This window comes from Pseudopipra pipra, chromosome 27 (genome assembly GCF_036250125.1).
Source record: "Pseudopipra pipra isolate bDixPip1 chromosome 27, bDixPip1.hap1, whole genome shotgun sequence".
Taxonomy (NCBI): domain Eukaryota; kingdom Metazoa; phylum Chordata; class Aves; order Passeriformes; family Pipridae; genus Pseudopipra; species Pseudopipra pipra.
In genome coordinates, this window is record NC_087575.1 from 1,129,177 (window position 1) to 1,153,410 (window position 24,234).

The 24,234-nt window shown below is 52.0% G+C and overlaps 1 protein-coding gene across 6 annotated transcripts in view; it reads right to left on the bottom strand.

Moving 5' to 3' along the window:
* Positions 1-23,078, bottom strand: part of DOT1L (DOT1 like histone lysine methyltransferase) — a 78,530-nt gene extending 55,452 nt beyond the window's left edge. For 3 of the 6 annotated variants that reach the window (XM_064637520.1, XM_064637521.1, XM_064637519.1), the window contains exons 1-4: positions 22,607-23,078; positions 5,781-5,824; positions 3,363-3,437; positions 486-549 (exon numbers count right to left, since the gene is read on the bottom strand). In XM_064637520.1, coding sequence (XP_064493590.1) covers positions 486-549; positions 3,363-3,437; positions 5,781-5,824; positions 22,607-22,687 — 264 coding nt within the window. In that variant the 5' untranslated portion in view covers positions 22,688-23,078. The remainder of the gene's footprint in view (positions 1-485; positions 550-3,362; positions 3,438-5,780; positions 5,825-22,606) is intronic. The other 3 variants (XM_064637524.1, XM_064637523.1, XM_064637522.1) reach the window with 2 other exon arrangements.
* Between the last annotated feature and the right edge of the window lie 1,156 nt (positions 23,079-24,234).

The following is a 24,234-nucleotide window of genomic DNA, read 5'->3' on the forward strand; positions in this document are numbered from 1 at the left end:
ATTCCTAAGGCAGGGATCACCTCCACAACATGAGTTCATATGGATTATTTAAGCACCCATAAGCCACAGATTCCCCCACACAAAAGTCAATCTACACAAGAAATCCCTGTGAAACATCTACGTGTTAAATGCAGAGAAACCTTTTCTTCCCCCCAAAGGTAACTCAGCTCTTTCCAAGTGCCAAAACAACAATGTCAGAGGTGCACAATAAAGACCAACAGCTCCCAAACTCACACTCTGGGAACAAACAGTGGGGTTTAATTCCTTTTCTTCCTTGATGTCCCTCCAATGCTAACTCCTGACTGCCCAGGTGTGATGAAGAAAATAAGTTTAATATCAAGATAAGCCTCCAAAAGGATGGAAGTGCTGGATACTGGTGAGGTGACAGTGACTGTGAGTCAGCCCCAGCTTTCTGGTGTTATTCACTCCGTGTGAGTTCAGAGCAGGCAGCCCCCAAGGATGGCAGGGATGGGTTGAACACCTACCAACTGGTGGATGCTGTCGATGGCTCGGTTGTACTTGTCACACAGTCTCTGCATGCTCTCAAAGCTGGGGCACAAAAAAACACAGGGTCAGCTCAAACAGGCAGCTTTGGATCCCAAAATCTCCCGAGTTGGGAGGGACCCACAAGGACCACCCTGGGAAGGACCCATAGGCATCAGCAACTCCTGAGCCCAGACCCCTCTTTCACCCCCCTTTGTACATTATTAGTTCACTTTATCCTGCAAACCTGGCAGAAGCCTGTTTGGTTGGGTTAGATGCTCAAATTTACTCATTTATTAGCCACAAATTAGTAATCACTCCACCACAATTCTCCTTCTGACTCTTTGCTGGCTCACACCAAGTGTAAGTCTCCCAAGTGTGTACTTGAGTACACAAAGACTTTGGTATTCCCATGTTTGGTATGTCAAGAATATTTCTATAATGTAAAGCAAAAATACCCAAACCACATTAAAAGGTCACCAGCTGAACTGAAGGACGTTGGTAAAAATTGTAAGACTGCAAAATATACTCTTAGCAATAACTAAAGGGACAACCCTGAGCTTTCCTGTCATCTTGCTTATTTAAGTGGGTGTTTAGGGTTTGTTTCTCTCAGAAGATGCACATATTTAAGACTTTGTTTCCTTTAAAAAAATCCCCAGTAGACCAGGAGTACATGACAAATAATATTAGTATCTTTATTATAAGTCATACTTTGAGTTCAGTCCATTTTCTGTTAATTAAAGTTCTGTATTCTCAGAGTCATCACTTCTTTTCCATGTTCTCAGCTGCACAGAAACTTAACAGACCTGTTAATTTTTCCCCTTTTTTCATGATAATCAGTCCTGAGACAAGCAGACCCTTCTCTAGAAATTAATTCTGGGTTTGAAAATGCAAACAGAGCCAGGGCACAACCTCAAATGTCCCCCAGCAGGAAAGCAGAGGGATTGTTCCATGGGCTGGTTGGGATTACGGTCAGTCCAGGCAGATCCTTAATGACAGAGGGCTGAGAGGATTAAATAAATTCATCTCTGGCCAGGGAAGAGAAGATATTCCAGGGAACATTATCCATTACATAATCAGACCCACAAAGCAGCAGCAAAAACAACCCAAGGGGTTCTGGGGTGACACAGTGAAACTGGGGCCATTCCCAAGGCCAGGGAGGGGGCCCAGGGGACAGCAAAAGGGACACCTGAGGCTCTTGTGATCCTCAGAGTCACTACACACCTCCCCCAGGAGTTGTGGCCATTCCAGCCCAAGCTTCCAGCTGCCTGTGCTTGTTTCCATGCTGGGACAAAGCAGGAGGATTTGGGCTGCACAGTCTGTGTGCTCCCATGTCCCACTGCTCTCCCTCCACATCCCTGGATTGCTCCACCTGCTACGAGTCATTTCTCTGGCAATTTTTTTCAAAGGAATTAAAAAAAAAGACTGAAACCAAAATTCCAGGTTTATGGTTTCCTGGAAAAGCTTCAGGAAGGTGAGTGGGATGTGACTTTGGGGAACAGAGGGGTTTCCCTGTTATTCAGTTTTGCTGCCAACGTCACTGATGGTCCTCAGCTAAACATGCCCAGGGAGGGTGCCAGGACTATAAAATTACAGCACTGCAGCCACTGGGAGTAATCCACAAATCCAAGTTAATGGGCTTGATGACAAGGGAGGCTCAACCCTGATTTCCCGAGGAAGAGAGGAACTAACAGGTCTTGCAACGAAACAATAAAATACTGGGAGAGGAGGAAGCAATAACTTCAGCAGATCACAACAAGCATCCAGTGTTCAGGAGGTTTGGGATGGATCTCAGGGAAAGGTTCTTCCCCCACAGGGTGCTGGGGCACTGCCCAGGCTCCCCAGGGCAGTGGGCACGGCCCCAAGGCTGCCAGAGCTCCAGGAGAGTTTGGACAACGCTCTGAGGGACAGGGTGGGATTGTTGGGGTGTCTGTGCAGGGACAGGGGCTGGACTGGATGATCCCTGTGGGTCCCTTCCAGTTCAGGATATCCCAGGATTCTATGATTCTAACTAAAGTAAGGGAGTTTCATCTCTAAACCCCATTCTAACAGTATTACTCGTGCTGTGGACTTGGACAAATTCACTCTTTCCCACGAAGGCAACCAAAGAGGCTTTTGCAAACCACAGTTTGAACACATCCCTTTTCCCAACCTCAGCACAGCCAATTCCATGCACAGAACCTCAGATTCCTCCTCTCAGCCTCTGTCAGTAAGGATCTGCCTGGACTGACTGTAATCCCAACCAGCCCATGGAACAATCCCTGTGCTTTCCTGTGGGGGACATTTTAAGTTTGTGTCCTGCACATCCTGGTCAGGATCTGCCTCTCCCAGCCCAGAGGTAAATGCCACATACTAAACATTGCTTTTAAGCTGCTTGTGGAATAGGAATTCCCGTGGAACTACAGGGATCTCCGAATCCCTCCCTGCCCAGAACACTGGGATGATATTTTACCTTTGATTTTAGCCCCCCCCCACCCCAGAGCCCAGAGGAGGGAGGGGAAGGTGAAGCTCCCACAGCTCCCACTGACAGCCAGGCCACGTTCTGGGCAGGAATTGGGAGTTCCTCCACCAGCAGATCCCTCAGTGCCATTCAGATCCCCACACTGGCCGTGCTCCAGCGGCAGATACCGAGCATTGTTTGGGAGTGAGTAATTCCAACCTACACCAGGCTCCAGTCACTGCTCTGTGGAGTTTCCAATTATGTCCTTAATCCAACGAGCCTCTGCCAATGTTGCTGTTACACATTTCCTACCAAAATAACTCTGCAGAGCCTGCAGCCAGTTTGAAAGGAAACTTGGGTGTCTAAGAATAACCAGTGACAGCAGTTCAGAGCACACCGCGCTGGCCCGGCCTCTGGGGGACACAAACAGCCCTCTCACCTCTTGGTATCGTAGTCAATTAAAACGTAGTTTTCCATGGCAAGCTTGAGATCTGGGATTTCTTCACAGACCCACCTGGAACGAGAGAAGAAATAATTAACAGAAGTATTGCCAGTCGAGTGTAATAATATTGTCTCAGTTCTAGGCTGGCGTTGCTGCACATGGAGGGAGGGTCCTGCACAGCCCTGGAAGCTCAGAACACTGTCAGGAGTGAGGCAGACATCCCAAAATACTCATGGAAAGCTGCAACAACTCGCATTTGTACTGAATAAACAGCAAGATGCCTGTAGATATTGGCAGCTCTTGAAACAGCTTCAAAATAAGGTAATAAATGTGTACGAGGTGTCTAAAAATACTCAAAGCCATGGCTGATGCCAACCTAACAGAAAATGTGGTGCAGGAGTGCAGCATTCCCAAAGAATGCTGATACTGTGTTGGACAAAGCTGGATGTGGAGAAGAGATTTCCCACAGCCCCTCAAAACACTGTCCCCAACCACTCCCTGCAGGGACATTCTCCTCTGGGCCATGTCTGAGCTGCTCTGACACCTCACAGCACCCAACCCAAGCAGATTGTCAGAAGTTACTTTGATAAAAGGCCCCTCTGACAGGCTGAGTTAGCACAGCCCTGGATGTTGTGGCCACCAGAAATGGAGGGCACGTGCCCACTGGCAGTGCATCCAACAGTGGCATCTCACAGGAGAGAGCTTCACTCAGGGAATGCAGGAGGATTAATTCCTTTCAAAAACAACTTAAAAGCCACAGCAGCTTTGCACACACTTTCCTCCACAAATATCAAAATGGGAAGGCACTGTCCTCATCAAAAAACCTCCATTCATAGGACGAATCCCAACAGGAATGACAATTCCTTACACACTCTGTTCCAGGCTTCACTAGTAAAATAATAAAAAATAACAGCTAAAGATCCAGCAGTTCTGGTTCCTTCTGGCTGATTCTCAGTTGACAAATCACTACATAGGCAAGCAGAAACCAGAACCTGGACATCTGGGGCTGACTCTCTTCTAATGTCTCCCTCCATTCAGCTTAAGAACATTTGGGCTCTACCTCTGCAAACTTTTTCTCTCAAATTACAGGGCCTGCAGTCAGCAGCTTCATCCCTGTGTGTCACTTCCAGCTCAGGATATCCCAAGTTCCCATGGTCTCACTGCCTCCAGGAGATAAAGGCTGCTCTGCACTGTCACCCCCCTTTCACAACCACCCTGTGGGTACTTTGCACAAGGCAGGCAAAGGCAGCAGGAAAGTTTCTGACACTCTAATCTTGCCCAAAGCACAGTTGTGAAACAGGACTTTGGCCCCAAAACTGCTTCCTGGCACAGTTCTCCCTTTGCCTTCACCAACTGCAGCCACCACCTTCAGCACCACGTCCCCCTGAACCCCCTCAGAAGGGTCTTCCCAACAACCCCCCTGGCAAGTGATGCCACAAGACCTCAAGGCACAGGATTTTGTCCCCAGCAGTCCTGGCAGCAGCAGTGGCAGTTCTTGTGGCAAGGCTCTGGAGTTAGAAAAAGGAGTTTCCTGAGAAGACAAATTCCCAGCTCCAGCCCCATTCCACATCCTCTCTCCCCCCAGAGCTTGGGAAATGCTCTTATTTCATGTGTGTGATGTTCTCCAGCACTGGCTCCCACACTGGGAGCACACAGGGCTCACCACCTCTTCCCAGGCCACACGGGACCAAATTCTGAGCTCAGGGGACTCTGCAGGTAAAACCCCTCAGAGCTCACCTGTACCTGCACCACTAAAGGAGCTCAAACCATTCCAACCTGCTGCAAACACAGCCCTGAGCCCAGGGAAGGATCCAAACCAGGGAACAAGAACAGCTGAGATGTGGATAACACTCCCTATCCCTCAGGTGTTGGGGAATTTCTGTTCCTGTTTAACAGAAGTTGTTCCAATGCAAGTCACCTCCTAACCCTGGGCAGCAGGTCACGCTGGGACCACGGCCGGGGTTGGGAAACCCTCTGCCCCTCAGAGCTGTCTGTCACCTTTATCCTCCCATTTCCCCACTCCATCAGCAGAACTACAAGGAATCTACAGGGACATCACTGCCAAACAACCCAGAGCAACAGGGGAAAGGGAGAGGTGGGGGGAGGCCAGACCAGGACTCAGCACATCCAGCCAAGGCTGTTTTCTTAACCTTGTGTGTCCACAGCTCAGACACAAACTGCTTTAATAAGCATTAAAGCTGAACATCACCACTCAAGTTTAATTCTGTTCAGAACAGAATGGAATATGGGGAGATAAAACAAAATCTACTTGCCAGGGAGCTTTGGATTGCAACAAATTCAGCTTAGAAAATAACTTTACATGGCAAGGGCTGCCCTGCTCTGCGTCCTGGCCCCAGACAGCCCTGCCCTGGGCTGCAGGGAGGCTCAGGAAGGGCCCCAGCACCCAACACTCACCGAATGGTCTCAATAATTTCATGAGCAGCATCATGGTGTTTGTCCTGAAACAAAAAGAAAAGAGACATCAGGAGCTGCTTGTCAGGGGTTTACAAGAATCATGGTATTTTCAAGAATAAATGACACACAATATTTTTAAGGACACCAAGCATACTGGGTAAGGAGCCCTTGATTGCCACCCAGGCCATTCAAATGAGCCCTCTAAGGAAAAAAATGAGCTTAAGGACATATATTTTTCGTGTTTCTATGGAGTAGCAAAACACTGACAGGAAGGAACTGTCATTCCACTGATTTCTCTGTCATTCTCTGCCATCAGGAACTGTGGAGCTGGAATCCTTGGAGGATTATTGGGATGCAGCAGGTACTTGAGTGCAAGTTCCCACTGAACAGCTGATTCCATCCAGCATCTGGCACAGGCTCCCAGCTCCAGATGGGCAGGGAGAGTCTGGCCCAGGGAATGGCTTTCTAAAATCAGGCATCAAATAAACAGTGGGAGAGGATTCAGCGCAGGAAAAACACCCTCCCAGCACACACACACACACAAAGAGAGATGGAGATGGAGCCTTTTCCAGGAGCTGAAAACCAAAACACATTAAATCTTGTGTGAGACACAGGGGTTTTTGATTTAATTTGAGGGTTTACTCAGGAGCAACAGAAGCATGAGTGGGTTTAGCAAATCATCCCAAATTCGTGCTAACAAAGCCCTTGGAGCTGCATTTGTATGCACCAGGCTACAAAAAAATTCTATTTTAGGGAAGCTGCTGGAGTTCCTACACACATTGTTGTATCCAGCCTTAGTTACCAGGGCCCATCTGCACCAAGCTGGGGTTATATTTAGATGTTTGTCTCTGGAAGTGGCTTTGACCTTTTAATTAGAGTCCTGTATCTAAGAACCTTCCAGAGTTACAAGTGTCAGGGCTCTCAAATCATCTGCCTTGTTTCCTGCTGCAGAAATGTCAGTTCTGTGCAGTTACCAGGGGGAAATTCTGCAGCCAAGGGCAGGGACAGGTAACAGAAAGCAGAGGACTGGAAAGGAATGGAAGAAGACAAGCACTGATGGACAGATGACAGAAAAGGGTTGGATTCTCTCTATTTCAAGACATGATAGAAATCAAATAAAAGCTTTTTCCATCAGTATCTCAGCTTTCCTGTTTCCATGAGGAAACAGATTCCCCCTTGTGTAACCAGTTCATACCCTTGGGATCAGCCAGCCTTCCAGAAGTTCTCATCCCAAGAAACTTGTACACAGCCCTTCAGATACCTGGTTAAAAATCCAGGGACAGAGGGAGGGACAGGCAGCCTTTCCCGAGGGCTGTCCCCCTTCCAGTCCTTGAGGGGGGTTATTAAAAGGAGGAAGAGGGACTTTGTGCACAGGGAGGTAGTGACAGGACACAGGGAATGGCTTCCCACTGCCAGAGGGCACATTGGGAAAAATCCTTCCCTTTGAGGTGGGGAGGGGCTGGGATGGAATTCCCAGAGAAGCTGTGGCTGCCCCATCCCTGGAAGTGTTCAAGGTTGGATCAAAGGAATAACCTGGGCTAGTGGGAGGTGTCCCTGCCCAGGGCAGGGGTGGGACTGGATGGGCTTTAAGGTCCCTTCCACCCAAACCATTCCAGGATTCTTTGCCCTCTCACCCCTGTGCCTGTTTCCTCCAGCCCATGGCACGGGCTGGCACAGCCCAAACCAATAAAGTCACCCAGGAATGTCAGGTAAGGAATTCCTTTGATGAATCCTGGCCTAGAAACCAGGGAAGCAACTGCACTAAAAGCTGCTCCTGCCTCTCAGTGCACACAGGAGAGTGTGTTCTGTGTTCTTTTCCATGTGCACTGAAGGGAGAGCACAAGAGGGGAGGAAACTTCTCTTGCTTCCCATTCCTTATCTGCCCCGTGTCAGAATAACCCAGGGCAGCAGCTCAACCACAACCAGCCCCTGCAAACACTCCCATCTCACCACGTGCAGAATGATCCCAGCAGAGCCCCCTGGGCTGACCCAGCTCCCCCAGAAACTGTCCCTGCACAGTCACCCTTGGCCTTATCAGCACAAGCACATCCCACCAGAGCAGGGAAGTCAGGCTTATTCTGCCATGACCATTTCCTCTGAGGAAGTTCTATCCCTCACTGATGGCTTGGACACTTGCAGTGGGAGCAGAGCACAGGAGAAACCCCTTGTCCTACAGGTCTTCATGAAAGCATCCCAATTAATTAACAGGTTCTTTTGCCTTGGCTTAAAAACTAAAAAATCAATAATAATAATAATCACAACTCACATCTACAACTACAGATCAGCCAATTTAAGCAGCTTCACAAACACAACCTCATGTGGAATCTCCAGCCAGAAGGGGCTTTTGAGCTTAGCTGGTGTCATTATTTGGAATAATGGAGTCAAATCCAGCTCCACATCTACTGTTGTTAAGCCTCTCATGTTGAAACACTTCCCAAGTTTACTGTGCTCTATAACCAACATTCCTTGGCCAAGCAGACAAGCTCCCAAGGTCTCGTGCAAGTCTTGCAAACAACGTCAAATATGTTCTGCTACGTCTCTTCAAAGCAGAGCTGGCCATGGAAAGTGGAGGAGAGAAACGGGAAAACAGATCTGAAGGGAACACAGAGCAGTTTCCCTTTCCTTAGAGAAAATTCCAGCCCAATTTCAACATGGTTGTAAGATTTAATAAGAAGAGACATTTAACAGCACCAGCCATCACGTCTGTGCTCAGGCAACTGTTTGTGGCACTGACAGAGAGTCTGAAGGAACCAAAAGCCAAGTGGAATAGAAATGTCCTCAAATCCCTGACCCTGCTCCAGCCTCTGCCATGACCCTCCAAACCCCCCAAACCCCTGACCCTGCTCCAGCCTCTGCCATGACCCTCCAAACCCCCCAAACCCCTGACCCTGCTCCAGCCTCTGCCATGACCCTCCAAACCCCCCAAATCCCTGACCCTGCTCCAGCCTCTGCCATCCACCCTCCAAACCCCCCAAACCCCTGACCCTGCTCCAGCCTCTGCCATCCACCCTCCAAACCCCCCAAACCCCTGACCCTGCTCCAGCCTCTGCCATGACCCTCCAAACCCCTGACCCTGTTCCAGCCTTTCCCACCCACCTTCCCAACCCCCCCAAATCGATCCTTGTACAGGCCATTCCCTTAAGAGTTGGACTCAATGGTCCTTGTGGGTCCCCTCCAACTCAGAATACTCTGGGATTAAATTCCCTGGGGCTGTAAAGGGTCCAGGTTACACCTGCTCTCCAAACTCCACTGGGTGTCTGCCACAGACCAATGTGTCTTCTTGGAAGGTTGATGGAGAGACTGGAGCAGGGACAGGGATTTAATCCCAGAATATTCTGAGCTGGAAGGGACCCACAAGGACCATTGAGTCCAACTCTTCAGGGAACGGCCCATACAGGAATCGATTTGGAGAGGTTGGGAAGGTGAGTGGGAAAGGCTGGAGCAGGGTCAGGGGTTTGGGGGGTTGGGAAGGTGAGTGGGAAAGGCTGGAGCAGGGTCAGGGGTTTGGGGGGGTTGGGAAGGTGAGTGGGAAAGGCTGGAGCAGGGTCAGGGGTTTGGGGGTTTGGAGGGTGGATGGCAGAGGCTGGAGCAGGGTCAGGGGTTTGGGGGGGTTTGGAGGGTGAATGGCAGAGGTTGGAGCAGGGTCAGGGGTTTGGGGGGGTTGGGAAGGTTCATGGCAGAGGCTGGAGCAGGGTCAGGGGTTTGGGGGGGTTGGGAAGGTTCATGGCAGAGGCTGGAGCAGGGTCAGGGGTTTGGGGGGGTTGGGAAGGTTCATGGCAGAGGCTGGAGCAGGGTCAGAGGTTTGGGGGGGTTGGGAAGGTTCATGGCAGAGGCTGGAGCAGGGTCAGGGGTTTGGGGAGGAGTGCCAGCAGCCCAACCAGCCTGGAACCCTGAGCCAACCCTGCACCCTCCCAAGTGGCCTGAAGCTCCTTGAATTCAGCCCCACTTTCCAGTCTGGATTTTTGGGTGGGGGTGGGTGTTCTGTATCATTGTTCCTGCAGTGCCCAGGACCCACCCCAGCAGTGCAGCCCCACTGCAGTGCCCACAGGCTGTACCAGTGTCCTGCTGGCCCTGGCAGCCCTCAGAGCACCCTCCACCCTGCACTTGCAGTGCTGTTGGCAGTGAAACCTCCCTGGGAAGAGCCTCCCAGCACAGCCCAGCCCATCCCTCATGGAATCCCACGTGCAGAGGCCCTTTGGCCGAGGCTCAAGAAGCCTCAGTGTTCTGTTCTCAGTCACGAGAGATGCCACGGTGCTCCCTGTCACGAAGAGCAGCTCCATTCACCCTCCCGGAGCTCCAGGCTGCTCCCCCTCCCTCCCGCAGCTCCCTACGTGCTGCTCCCTGGCCTGGCTGTACTTCCCAATGTTCCTGAATTTATGTTGCCTGGGACGCCCTTGGAATCCTCAGAGCCACATAAATGGGAGCTTTTCATGAGACAAGCCCTTATCTCCCTAAGGTGGAAAGTGTTTAAAGAGTTGCAGTCTGGGGTAATTACTGGCACTGCCCAAAGCTGTTCTCGAGTTTAAAACAAACCAGACCCAAACACGCTGAGCTGTTGCAGCCAATTCCTCTCCAGCTGAACTTCTTGCAGAGTTCCGACTTTCCAACATAAAGGCTCAGTTTCATATTAAAACGTGAGTTCCTGGGGAAAGTTCAGTAATTTTTGCCAGTTTTCATTGGAAAAAAAAAAATAACAGAAAGGAAGCACTTTTGAGAAAGTCACTTAAAGGAGAATCCAGCTTTCTATGGAAAGCAGTGGAACGCAGTTCCAGCCAGTTCCCACTCTTACACCAGCTTTCTCCATCCACATGTTCCTACAACTCCAGTCCCAGGAGTCTGGAGCCAGGAACACCCCCAGAGCTGTTCCTGCAGGCACACAGTGCCCAGGAGCCCCCCAGCACACACAGCTCCTGCCCCCCAGTCCTCCCCCACACCCCCCTGTCACCCCTCAGCCACCAGGATCCATTTTCAGGGGTTTGATCTTTCCCTTCACCTCCTCATAAAAAAGAAACCTTTTGCATCTTGCAGCTACAAGAGGCCCCAATCTGTGATTTAAAGGCCAAATAAGGCAGTGCCCAAAAGCTCTTCCCAAATATGTATGTTCATGCAGCCACTACCACTTTCTACAACCATACTCTTTGTCTGCTAATCCCAACTAAAACATCATCAATATAAGCATAAGAAAACTAAAGCAGCCCCAATAATACATGATATAGAGAGATCAGCCTGCATGACATGACCAGTACCAGACCCAGCTCAGCTCTCTGCATAACTTTGTTCTACAAAGCACCAAATTCCTAATAAAACCAGCTAAATCTGACATTGTGCTGCAGAACAAGAGCAAAGTAAATTGAAAATTAGAGTTTGCTACGTTTCTGCCACAAGGTGGAAGTTGTAATTTGTAATTCCCCCACTGTGGATGGTTTGGTTACATCAGTTTTTCGAGTTAACACCCCCTAAAGTATTTAAATGGCAGGATTTTGATATAATTCTGTGTTCCAGTACCACATCCCAGACTCCTGGGTGTATTTCTATAGGACTAGTTATCTCACAGTGCAACAATCCAGAGTCTAAAGCCAATTTCTAACCCAAAGCAACAGTTTTTAACTGGTTCTGTGTTTCTTCCTCAAACACAAAGAACGTGTTCAATTAAATTGGGCAGCAGATGTTGCCTGGAGCAAGAAACACCCCCCTGGTGCCCTTCCAAATTTACATCTTCTTATATTTCCGTTCTTCTTGTGAGACTGTGCTTGTCTTTGGGATGAGACTAAGTTGGGGCTTGAGGGTGAACACTATTTTTCTAGAGTTCATTTCCCCAGGGATGGAGCTTGGAAGAACCCGGGACAATGGAAGGTGTCCCTGCCCATGGCAGGGGGTGGGACTGGATGGGCTTTAAGGTCCCTCCCAACCCAAACCATTCTGGGATTCCAGGATTCCAGGAAAGTGGGATCCCTGTGAGATCTGATCACCTGCACAGGAAAGGCAGCAAAAAGGCAGCCCAAAAACCCCCCCCAAACCTGAGGGGGAAACAAATGGTTTGGAAATCTGGATGAGCTCTTGAAAAACCAAAGGAAAAAAAGATATACATCTCAGGTGCTCTCACAGCACCACACACAGACCTTTAAACCCCTTTATCTCCAGAGACAGAATGTGTTTCTGAGCCCAGCTTTGGCTGCCCAGACTAAACTGTCCCACAGCAGAAGCAACCCCTACCCTTGCACAGCCAGTTCAGTGTCCGACTCACCAGATCACACCCGCACCCCCAAAAGCAGCCAGGTGACCAAAGCAGCTCCCCAGAAAGGTGCAAAGAGCCGTGCTCACCCCCGACAAGTGTCCCTTTGTCCAGGGTGTGATGTGAGAAGCAAAGGTGAAACAAGGCAGTTACAAACTAATCACCCGTTAATGAGCTGCTCTAACACCATCCCGCTCCCAGCACTCCAGCCACGGCACAGCTCCTCCCCAGCCCTAAACACTGACCCCAGTCATGGATTAACACAAGTCATTTGGATTTGCCAAATTCTGATCTCCAAACGATCCATTTAACTCAGAAAACAAAAGAGGTCAGTCCCACCGGCCCCCGGGTTTAAACAACAGCTTGGTTGCCTGCAGTGGCAGCTCTCTCCACAGGCAGCAGTCCATAAATCCAAGGGAGAGGAGGATGTTACAGCTGGAGACAAGATGGTGAGCAGAGATCAAAAAGATGGATTAGGAAAAGCCAATCAATCTTGCAGAAGGCTGGTGGGCCAAGTGCCTCTTTAATGCCCCTCTCCTCCCTCCATCTGGGGAGGAGGATCAGCATTTCTCAGGCACCAAGAAAAGCAACGTGGGCTCCTGCAGCTGCGGCTTCCCCGGGAGCCAGGACAGCCTCCAGCATTCCGGGGGGCACAGGATGGCCCTGCAGACCACAGACTTCAGCCTGCCAGGAGTTTGTGTTTCATCTCCCCCGGGGTTTAACTTCCTTTACACCTCGCCCAGAAAGAGCCACCAGCACACGGAGCATGTCCGTGGCCAACACACCTCCACGGGCTTCACAGGGCTGGGAAAGCCAAACCCACAGGAATTCCAGCTGCTGAACAAAGGGGAGATCTCAGGCTCTGTGTCCTGCAGCTCTGCCTTCCAGCACTTGGCATTTTAAGGTCTTTGCCTCGTGCTTAAATACCAGTTACACCTCGAGTGAGGGGAAGTCTGCTCCACCCAGTACTTCGCGTTGGATACAGGGGCTTGGGTCAATGTCACCAGATTTTATCCCAAATCAAGACTGTGCCATTCACCTTCCACAGCTACAACCAAAGCACAAGATTTCTTACCAAGTGAGACCAAAAGCCTTCTCTGAACCACCCAATTACTGCTGTTCCCTTAATCAAGAAAGTACAAGGCCATCCACAAGAATACATATATATTGGGATGTATACAAAGAGACCTCCTGCAGAGAACAGCTTGTGTCCATACTTTTCCTCCCAGCCTCAGAGAAGAAAAGACAAGGAAGGGTTTTAAAATGTAGTCTTGGTAGCCCATCTCCCCCACAGCAAGAGGCAGAAAAGGCTGATGGAGTTCCAGCAGCCTGTAAGTTTATCACCACACAAAATTAAATGAAAAACATGGAGGGCATTATGGCCTCTTTAATAAGGACATTTAAAGAAAAGAAAATGTTGGTCCAAGATCCAAAATATACTAAAAATCACCAAGATAAAGGAAAAAGGCAAAGAGGATGCAGACTGCTCTGGATAATCACTTAGCATGGCTGCACCAGGGACCTGCAGCTCCCTGAGCCCCAGTAACAGGGGTTTGCCTTTGCACACAGCAATTCCAACTGTTGCTACGGACACTGCTCACACCCGGCAGGGAACGGTTCCCAAGGCACCTGCAGGAGGGGCTGCATAAATACATTACCAGGCAATGAGGCTGCAGGAGTGGCCAGGGCAGCAGCCTCGCAGGACCCGCCGGCTCCGTCTGCACGAGCCAGACAGGAGGAGGAGTTCCAGCACACAGGAACACAGGCTGGTTACAAATATAATGGTGAGAAGTTCCAGCATGCAGGAACACAGGCTGGTCACAAATATAATGGTGAGGAGTTCCAGCACACAAAGGACACAGGCTGGTCACAAATATAATGGTGAGGAGTTCCAGCATGCAGGAACACAGGCTGGTCACAAATATAATGGTGAGGAGTTCCAGCATGCAGGAACACAGGCTGGTCACAAATATAATGGTTCCATGAAAATGCACAGGGAATGCAACTGTTGTGGTACAACAGGCCCCTCACTGGTACGTGCTGTTGCCCTCTCAGTGCAGTCTGAGGTGATGCCACTGTTCCCACAGCAGGGCAGCTGGAGGGGGCTGTGGTGATCCCATGTGCACATGAACAGAGGCACAGCTCTTGCTAGTCCTGGGACAGAGGGAACTGCTGGGCTTTCACTCCAGGGAACGAGGAAGGCACTTCACAGACAGTTTAACCCCACAGAGCCACCTGCTCTGCCACCACTTCCCCAAAACCCCCTCTTGCTTTGGGCCAGCAGTGCCTGTGCTCACACACAAAGGCAGGGGAGGCCTAAGCTAAGACTAAACTAAACCTCTGTGGTGTTTTGGTTCCCAGTTCAGCCCAGCAGTGCACAGACCCACCGTTCTGAGGGTGAGGGCAGCTCACACAGCCACGGCAGGAGTCGTTTGTACCTGCACATGTCCCAGCCACAAACCGTCACCTCCCCAGGAACCCCAAAAGAGAAATAACCCCCCTGCAGCAGTGACTGGGGAGCACAAACCACCTCTGGTCTGACATCTCTACCCACTCTGACAGAACAAATCTTCATGGGAAACCTAGGGAAGGGGTACTGCTGGCAGAAACCATCACCCAGTCCCAAAAGCGCTGGTGCTGAGGGCAGCCACCATCTCTCCCCACCCCACAGTCCCCCCACACCCTGGGTGGGTGCCAAGAGGAACCTCGTGGAATCTCTTCAGCCACCTGATCCCACACCCTGCAAGGAAAACTGGCAGCCAAAGGGAAGCTCCTGCAGACAACACCACCTTAAATAACCACCTCACATTCTGAAAGACAACTCAGCCTTGGACAGCTCAGAAATCCTGCTCCTCCTTAACACACAAATATTCTACATATCAGAAATCACCAATAAAAACTTGTACTCTTTCTGAACCCACCAGGCTCCTAAGGAAAGGTGTTCTGCGAGGGACAAAAGTGAATTATGAATGGATATGTTTTTTCCTCCATAAGCTCCACATTGCAGAGCAGAGCAGGGACCCAGTGCAGGTTCTGAACAGACAATATCAAATGCCAACCACTTTTTACAAGCTTCTATTTTAAATCCTTGTAAGTGTGATATCACAAACACAGCAATGACCATTTGTTGTAGTAAGCAGGGATGGAAAACAAAGCAGGATCCACACAGCTCCAGAGGCCACCTTGAGACACCCTCTGATCTCCCAGGTCCTGCTGCCAATGGAGATGGAAACCAGAGGGAATCACCTGAATCCCAGTGGAGAGTTTTCCAGGAAGCTTCATTCATCCAGGAATGAAAGAGCAGTCTCCAAAGCTCAGTTTTTAGAGTTTCAGAAGTTTACACTGTCAAACAATAATATTGCTGAGCCCTAAGAAGTAAATGACATTAATGCCAAAACCTCAGGAAACTGCCCTTCACACTCACAGAAAATATCACAAAAACAGTATCAAAATCCATTCATTTTCTACTAAGGAACTTGCTGAGAACTTTCTGTGGTGTTTGGTTTGCTAAAGTTTCCAATGCTTCATTAACCTGCCTTCAGTAGCTCCTGAGATTTTTCATCCAACACTGAAAAGTCCTTTCAGTGCAAATTTTTAGAAGACTCTCATTCACTCGTGAAATGAAACAAACCAAAACACTCTGAACAGGAACTTTGTCGTTATTCACAGATCTGGACCTATCTATGAAACCATCATTTCCTGCTGCAAAATATACTCACCCTCTTCCTATGCTCTAAAAATAGTCCCTACTCAGCTTGATATCTATAGCAGCATGTGGCCAATTCTGTATATTCAGCTTTGTTTCTTGTTCCTCCTCAGAGTTAGTTTTGTCTTTAATAATCACCATGAAAATAAATATATTATGTTCACAATATGAATTTTTCCTCCTTCTGTGGATCTTTCTGTTAGGAAGGAGAAAATAAATTAAGCAAAAATACATTGAGATGCTTTATGATTATCAATCTGTGATAAAGACACTGTAAGGGACAAAAAAACCCCTCACCCCTGGTCCTTGTGTTGATCATTACAGTACAAAGCTTTAATCAGACAGTTAAAGGTTAACTCAGAGCAGGAAGGGAAAAAAAAACAAGTCAGTGTGAAAGGAGGAAAAGAAAGAAGGAAGAGAACCAAATAGACATATGGATGTCTGGGGAGAAGGGTGATTAAATTCCCCATAAATCTCACATAGCAAGAGGTAAGATATTTTGCCTAAATTCCCAGGAGGGCCACAATTCAGTCCCATATCTGACTTGAAAGGATAATCATCTCCACAGATAATCAGGCTGCCAGGAAGGACAAGAGCTGGGGCTGCTCGTGGTGGCACCAACTTCCCTTGGCACCCTGAGAGCTCCCAGTGCTGTGTCCCACTGGAACTGATGGGTGAGTCTGTGGGTGGATAAACTGGAATTGTCTGAGCTGGAACTTTGGCCAGGACAGGCACATTAATCCTCACTCATCTACTGATGGAAAAAAAAACCACGGGAAAAACAAGCGATCTTGGACAGCTACTCTGTCTTCCAACAGTCACCTTTCAGATAAATAAGTTACAAGAAAAAATAAAGACTAGTGTGGTCTTGAGATGCACGACAAGAGAACAGCTTCCACTTTTCAGACAGAAATACTGGGGGGAAAAGTGCCTGTTAAGTGAACTCATGATTTATCTTGTATCCAACGGGTCAGAGCTCGGAACAAAAGCCAGTCTGAGAACTGAACAAGCACCGATTGTCACCCGGGGCAAGTTATACTTCAAAGGGTAAAGTCCCGAAGGAAACTGCTCCTCTGCGCTCCCCACGTGCTGCACAATTAACCACCGTGCTGCACAATTAACCACCGCAGGGCTCGCCTGCCTCCCCCCAGGAGCACATTTGGGGTCCCTGTGGCTCTGGGAGAGCACAACGGGCAGAGAAAATGATGCAACTGTGCCAACTCTGTCATTTGTTTGTGTAGATTTGCCGGGCAGAAGGGAAACCCGAGTGCTTTTGGAATTCCCGAGTCATTATCGCCCAGTTTTGCCCTACTCCAGGTGTTTTTACAAGCGGGGAGGGCAGAGGGGTGTTGAAAAATCAGAAGCGTGATGATGCTTTCAGACCTTTCCTTGACTAGAGAAGTTTCTCTAAGTGATTAGTCATCCCCACAAACATTTCCCAACGAGCTGCATCACCAGCATCTCCCAGCTCGAGAAATCCCCTCGGCTCAGCCACCGCAGCCGAATCGCTGGGCGATTACTCAGGGGTGAGGAGGCTTTGCCTGGCAAAGGCAGAGCAACAGTTTCCCCCGCTGCCACCCCCTCCCCGGCACGGCCCTGGGCAGGCAGTGACTCACATTTCAGAGCAGGGCGGGGGGGCCACGCTCTGCAAACACTGCAACATTTTTTTCCAGCGCAGATATTTCCAGCGATCCGGTTCCCAGAGCCGCCCCACACGCGGGTCCCACGGGCACCGCGTTCCCGACCGCCGGCGGTGACTCAGGGGGCTTCACCGCGACCCCCCCGCACATCCCACCCGCTCCCTCCGGCACAAACCCATCCCGGGGAAAAAAGAGAGGCACGTGCAAAACGTGAGGCTGTTTTCCATCAGCTCGGAGCGGAGGATGGAATGAGGACGGGATGGATGAGTGCAGGGGAAACAGCAAGGGGCAGGGGGCGTCGGACCACCCTCAGCAGCTCCAACCCCGAGGGAACGATTTCGCTCCAATTCAGGACCTTCCCAAATTGATCTACAACACCGCGCCACGGCTCTCAACCTGCCCAGCTGCCTGGGAAAGCGAAGTTACTCATCAGAGAAACTTCCCAGGAAAGGTGAGTGACACACACACACAAAAAGGATGAAACTCCCAAACAAGGTCTGTTATTCATCTCTCCTGTTGATCTTTCATTTCAAAGGTGATGCTCCCCTCTGGGCTGTGATTTTCATTATCAGGGCCTGCCCTTGAGCTTTCCCTGCACAGCACATTCCTCTGGTGACAGAATGCTATCAGCTGGATCAGGACAGTGGAGACAGGGAAAAAACCCCACCACAGACACACTCTGCATCCCCCAACCTGCACAAAGTGCAGCAGTACCACGTTTGTACCCCATTACTGCCAGGAGCAGCCACACACACCTCTCCATGTGCAGGGTGATGCTCTGACAACACTCAATTAGAAAATGAGAATTTTCTTGCCATCACAGCAAGTGGAAAGTCAGCAGTAACAAGGAGGAACACAGACAAAAGTTGCTAATTTGGAGCTTTAGGCTTGAGCAGCTCAGGGCAGAGGCACCTGACTCTGGTAAGATGTGCACAGTGGCATCAGCAGGACTGTCCCCTCCTGGCACAGAGGAAGAGAAAGGGAACAAAACTGGTGGAAGATTAAAAAAATGGTATTAACATATGGTAAATATGGCAGAAGATAAATAAGTTCTTCCCTGTGAGGGTGGGGAGGCCCTGGCACAGGTTGCCCAGAGCAGCTGTGGCTGCCCCATCCCTGGAAGTGTCCAAGGCCAGGTTGGATCAAAGGAGCAACCTGGGCTAGTGGAAGGTGTCCCTGCCCATGGCAGGGGGTGGAGTGAGATGAGCTTTAAGGTCCCTCCCAAACCATTCTATAAGTCTGTCCCCAGGGCAAGACCCTCCTGGGATCCCCAGGGGCTCCCCCCCCAGCAGCCTGGGCTGCAGGAGGAGTTGCCAGGGGCTGTCACTGCACAAATCCTCGGCCTTCACGAGTCAAACAGGGAGGGAGGAACACACGGAGACCTGACACACACAGAGGCTTCCAGTCACCTTTTGGGGGATTGCCATTCACCAGGGAACAGAGCACAGCACGGGCAGATGCCTCAGTCTGAAACTTGAAAGGACTTGCTCACTACTGGCCGTGACAGGCACTGAGTCACTCACAGCCAGTGAAGGACACGGTGGCTCAGCCACTCCAAGCCACCACCAGGCCCTCCCTCACCACCTGGCTGTGCCTCCTGTCCCCTGTGTCACCACTGACTGTGTCACCACTGACTGGGATCAGTGCAAGCCTTAAGAAGAGGAGATAAAAGAGCCCTGCTGTCCTCTCTCTGACAGTCAGCAAACAGGCTTTTCCACATTCACCAACTTGAGTGTTGCAATAGGGTGCAGACCAGCAAACATCGATTTTGGGGACAATTATCAGCTTGAGCAGCTCTGAACCTCCAGTTGCTCAGTTCTGTGTACATACAGTCCCTCACTCGTGCCACAGATGTATCAGCAGAACTGGGCAACACCAAACTGTAGAGCTGATCCAGATGAAAAAAAAAAGAAAAAACCCACACACAAAAAAAACCCAAATCCCCCACAGCACCCTACAGGCCTTTATCCCTCCCCCACACGCAGCAGGTTGGGACTCTAAGCAGGAACTTGTCAAGAGGAGTTCAAAGTCCAACCTGAGACATCTCACAGATCAGGCAGAGCTTATCATGGTACGAAAAAATCCCCATGTTTAAACCTAATCCAGATTCAGCTTTAACTATAGTAAAAGTCTGAGACAAGAGCATGAACCATTTTAAGGAAAATTCTGTGGAAAAAAACTAAATATCTCAAGTCTTAGAACCAAACAGGACTTCTCCTGTTGTCTCCATCAGATGTAAGTAATGAGTGCGAAGTTGTGCACAGCGATATTTGAGGTACCACTACAAACACCACCCCCACGGGCAGCAGCCTGTTTAAACCACCTGGACCCATTAACTCTCAGCTAAACGCTTTCTTTATCTGGGCCTGTATCTCACCCAGCACCAAAATGAAAACGTTCACCCCATATCAGTGGTCTCTGACAAGCCGAGCCCGGCAGAAGGCAGGGCAGGTCCGTGGGGCTGGAGGAGTTAAGTGGAGCACAAAGGAGTACACTCACTCCGGCTCTGATTAAGCGGGGCAGTCACCAACACAGAGGTCAACATCAGAAAATATTTCGTGAGTCATGAGGAGAGCTTACTCACCGTGCACCATTCAACTTACTCATCGCAGTGTGGCACGGCCGGCACGGCTCGGCCTCCCCGGGGCACCGCGGCCTCTCCCCCGGGCCGGCGGAAGGCGGGGGAAGAGCCGCACTTTCGGTTTTGTGTGGAAGGCAGTGGGAGGCTGGAGCTGCTCCGCCACCGCTCTCTCCTCCCACGGCCCTAATTACACTGGCAGGGAAATACATGTTTCACATCAGCCTCCCCGGCTCTTTTAGCGTCCCGACAAGCCCGGCAGCCGGGCTATTATGCGGGCTCAGCAGTCTGAGGAGACCCCACTTTTCCTATTAGACGAGAAATAAGCAGCAGCCCGGCCATGGAGAGCCACGGTATTAATGCAGGCACCCATTAATAGGGGAGATCAGCCTTTTACGCGGCAGCACCGACGCCGCTAATTTAAGATGTAGTAAGAGCATAAAAATAGCCAAGTTACTCAAGGCAGGGTTACATCACCCCACGGAACCCGTCACGCAGCAGGTTTACAATACACAGCCTCGGATGTTGGGAAAGATGATTCCCTGCCAGTCCTGCTGCTCTCACCAAAAATAACCCGCCAGGACCCTGAACTTCCCCTCCAGCTCCCTCTGGAAAACACACCTAACTTCCAACAGGAAACAGCAAGAACGCTGCTAAATAAAACCACTTGAAGCATGTTTTCCCCCCCACTCAGGTATCCCACCTTGCTCGCTCAGAACCACACAGCAGCACGAGTGGTGAAACTAAGAAATGTTGTGCTTACGTCAAAGAGAGCCGAGCTCTCAAACCAAACCGCCTCGGTGCTGCCGGGGAAGCACGTCTGCAGTTCAGCAGAGCACAATGTCAGCAGGCCACGGGCAGAGGGATTTGCTCCCGAAGCTCCAGGGTTCACCCCGAGCACGCGTGTCCCCGCACGCAGCCCGACCTGCTCCCCAGAGCTGCAGGGAGGGACATCGGTGGGCTCCAGATGAACCAGGCACTCGGAATGACTGTGGAAAAGCTGGCACTGGGAAGGGGACACTTTAAGGGCAGGACGTTTGGGGTGTTCCCGGCACATGGGGATCGCCTCCCCCCCGCATTTCTGGTTAAGGGGAAGAAATTAATTCCCCAGAATTTGTTCTTCTCCTGGGGAAGAAATTCTATGTGCTCTGCCATCTTCAGAACCAGCTGCTCAAGTTCTCCTGAATTAACCAAATCCTCATTTCCCATGCAGCAAAACACACGTTTCACCCTTAAAATAAAGGGCGAGGGGGGTGGGGGGTCGGTTTTTCGGTTTTTAAGCCTGTAGGGATCTTTGTGAAAAGGCAGAAAACCATCCCTCCCTCTCAGATTAACCCCTATCCTATGTAATCTTTAACCTCTGCCTCGCACAACCTGCCGAGAGAACACGAGTTAATATTTGGCGACGCGCAGAAAAACCCGAACCGGTCATCGCTGTACTTTCAGTTTCTGACAATTTGAGCAGAGCGCGCGCCCGCCAACACGGCTGACAGGGAAACAGGAAAACTGCCTCCGCCAGCGCCGCCGGGGCCGGCCCCGCACACCCGGCACAGCGGGCACGGGGCGCGTTCCGAAGGCAGGGACAGGCAGCAGCTCCGCAGGGCTCGGCGGAGCCCGCAGCCATCTCCCCGCCACGAGCGAGAGATTTCTAATCGTTCACACACAAGCGCCTCGCGATTGCCAAGAGAGCAACAACACCAGCAATATCAGCTGCCCCAGCCCGTGTGTCCCGGCGTGTTCTCACGTACCGCAGCAAAGCCTGGAACACAGGGATAATCAACAGTGCTCGGGCCAGGGGAAAATACACGGGCAGATTTTTCCTTTACGAACTGTTCGCTAAGGTGCTACAAGCGGCGCGAAAAACCGCTCAGGGGTTGATAGGGAGCCTACACGCATCCAAAAATACCCTCCGGAGCCTTTCGGCTCCCGCGGGATTGTCATTAATTCGAACGTGGACATTGTTATCAAGGTCACACATCGCTCGCCCGGGCTCGGCGGAAAGTCGGGCAAGTTAGGGAAAAACGCGGCTGGGTAAGCAAGCGAGGACAAGTGACATTTTATTTGGGAGCACGAGGGCTGCGGCTGGCTCGGAATGGAGCTGGGCATAAATAAAAAGGGGAGCTCCAAGGGCACGGCCGGAGGGGGGACTGGCAGCAGCCCGTGACACCCAGCGCTGGCTCCCGACCCACGAGCAGCGCTCGCCGCCGCTCATTCCCAGCCTGCGGCTGCTCCCGGGGGTCCCCGCGACCCCCCGGGAACACCCATCATTCCAGCGCCGCTGCCCGGCCGGAATCCCCGCATTCCCTCCCCGGCTCCGAGCAGCCCCCGGTTATTACCCGGCCACACGAGCCCAGCTCAAGGGAAAACACGAAAACTTTTCATTAACCAGTCCTCCTCCTCCCCGCCCTTCGGTTTTAGTCAACCAATTATAAAATGAAATCGGGGATTTGACTTCCAGGGCGAGCGGCGGCGGCACCCGGGGCCGGGGCTCTGGAAGAGGCGGGGGGGGGGACGACCCCGGGGGGATCATCCCGGCCGAGGGAAGGGGGGGATCATCCCGATGGATCCCGGGAAGGGCCCGAGGGACGGGGGAGCGACCGGCGAGAGCCGCGGCCGGGGCAGGGCCGGGGGGCGCTGACAGGGCAGGTGCGGGGCCCGGGCCATACTCACGTAGACGGGCAGCGGCCACGGGTACACGGCGGGCTCGGCTCCCACGGGCGACTTCAGCCGCAGCTCCAGCCTCTCGCCCATGTCGGCAGCCGGAGGACGAGGCGGCGGCGGCCCCGCACCATGCTAAGAGGGGCCGGCCGGGGCGGGGTGCGGCGGCCGGGCCGGGCCGGGGGGCGTGTGCGCGGTGCGGGGGGCGGCGGGGGCGGCGGGAGGGGCGGCGGGCGCGGGGCGGGGGGCGGCGGGGCCCGGCCCTCCCTCTATTGTCGTTGGCGGCTCGCGGGGCTCTCGGGCGCCGCCGCCATCTTGGGCCGGCGTGAGGCGAAGCACAATGAGAGGCGCCGGGGCCGGGCCGGGCCGGGCCCGAGCGACGCGACAGACGCGGGAGGGAGGGCGGGAGGGAGGGGAAGGGGCGGGCGGGGGGAGAGAGGGGCGGGCGCGGCCGCGGGGTCCCTCCCCCGCGCCTTCCCTCCCTCCCCCACTGTCCTCAGCTGCCCCCGCACCGCGCGCGCTCCCGCAGCCCCCCCGCACCCCCCGCCTCGGGGGCGCGCGCCGGGGAGCGCGGGGACAGGGGACAGGGGACAGGGTGGCACATGGGCACGGGAGAGGGCCGGGCTGGGTGTGACATGCGTGTGACATGCGTGTGACATGCGTGTGACATGCGTGTGACATGTGTAAGGGTGGCACATGGGCACGGGAGAGGGCCGGGATGGGTGTGACATGTGTGTGACATGCGTGTGACATGCGTGTGACATGCGTGTGACATGTGTGTGACATGCGTGTGACATGTGTAAGGGTGGCACATGGGCACGGGAGAGGGCCGGGATGGGTGTGACATGTGTGTGACATGCGTGTGACATGCGTGTGACATGCGTGTGACATGTGTAAGGGTGGCACATGGGCACGGGAGAGGGCCGGGCTGCATGTGACATGCGTGTGACATGCGTGTGACATGCGTGTGACATGTGTGTGACATGTGCGTGACATGTATGAGCGTGGCACATGGGCACGGGAGAGGGTCGGGCTGGGTGTGACATGTGTGTGACATGTGTGTGACATGCATGTGACATGTGTGTGACATGTGTGTGACATGTGTGAAGGTGGCACATGGGCACGGGAGAGGGCCAGGCTGGGTGTGACATGCGTGTGACATGCGTTTGACATGTGCGTGGCATGTGTGTGACATGTATGAGGGTGGCACATGGGCACGGGAGATGGTCTGGCTGCGGTGTGACATGTGTGTGACACGTGTGTGACACGTGTGTGACATGTATGAGGGTGGCACATGGGCATGAGAAAGGGCTGGGCTGCGGTGTGACGTGTGTGACACATATGAGGGTGACACATTGCACAGGAGAGGGACAGGCTGTGGTGGGACATGTGTGTGACAGGATGAAGGTGGCACATGGGCACGGGAGCAGGACGGGCTGTGGTGTCACACGCATGTGAGGACAAGGATGTGACACATGTTACAAGGGCAAGGGTGGCACATGGGCACGGGAGCAGGATGGGCTGTGGTGTGACGTGTGTGACACGCGTGAGGGTGGCACGTGGGCACAGGAGAGGGACAGGCTGCAGTGTCACACACATGTGACAGGGTGAGGGTGGAACACAGAGCCCAAGGGCTGTGC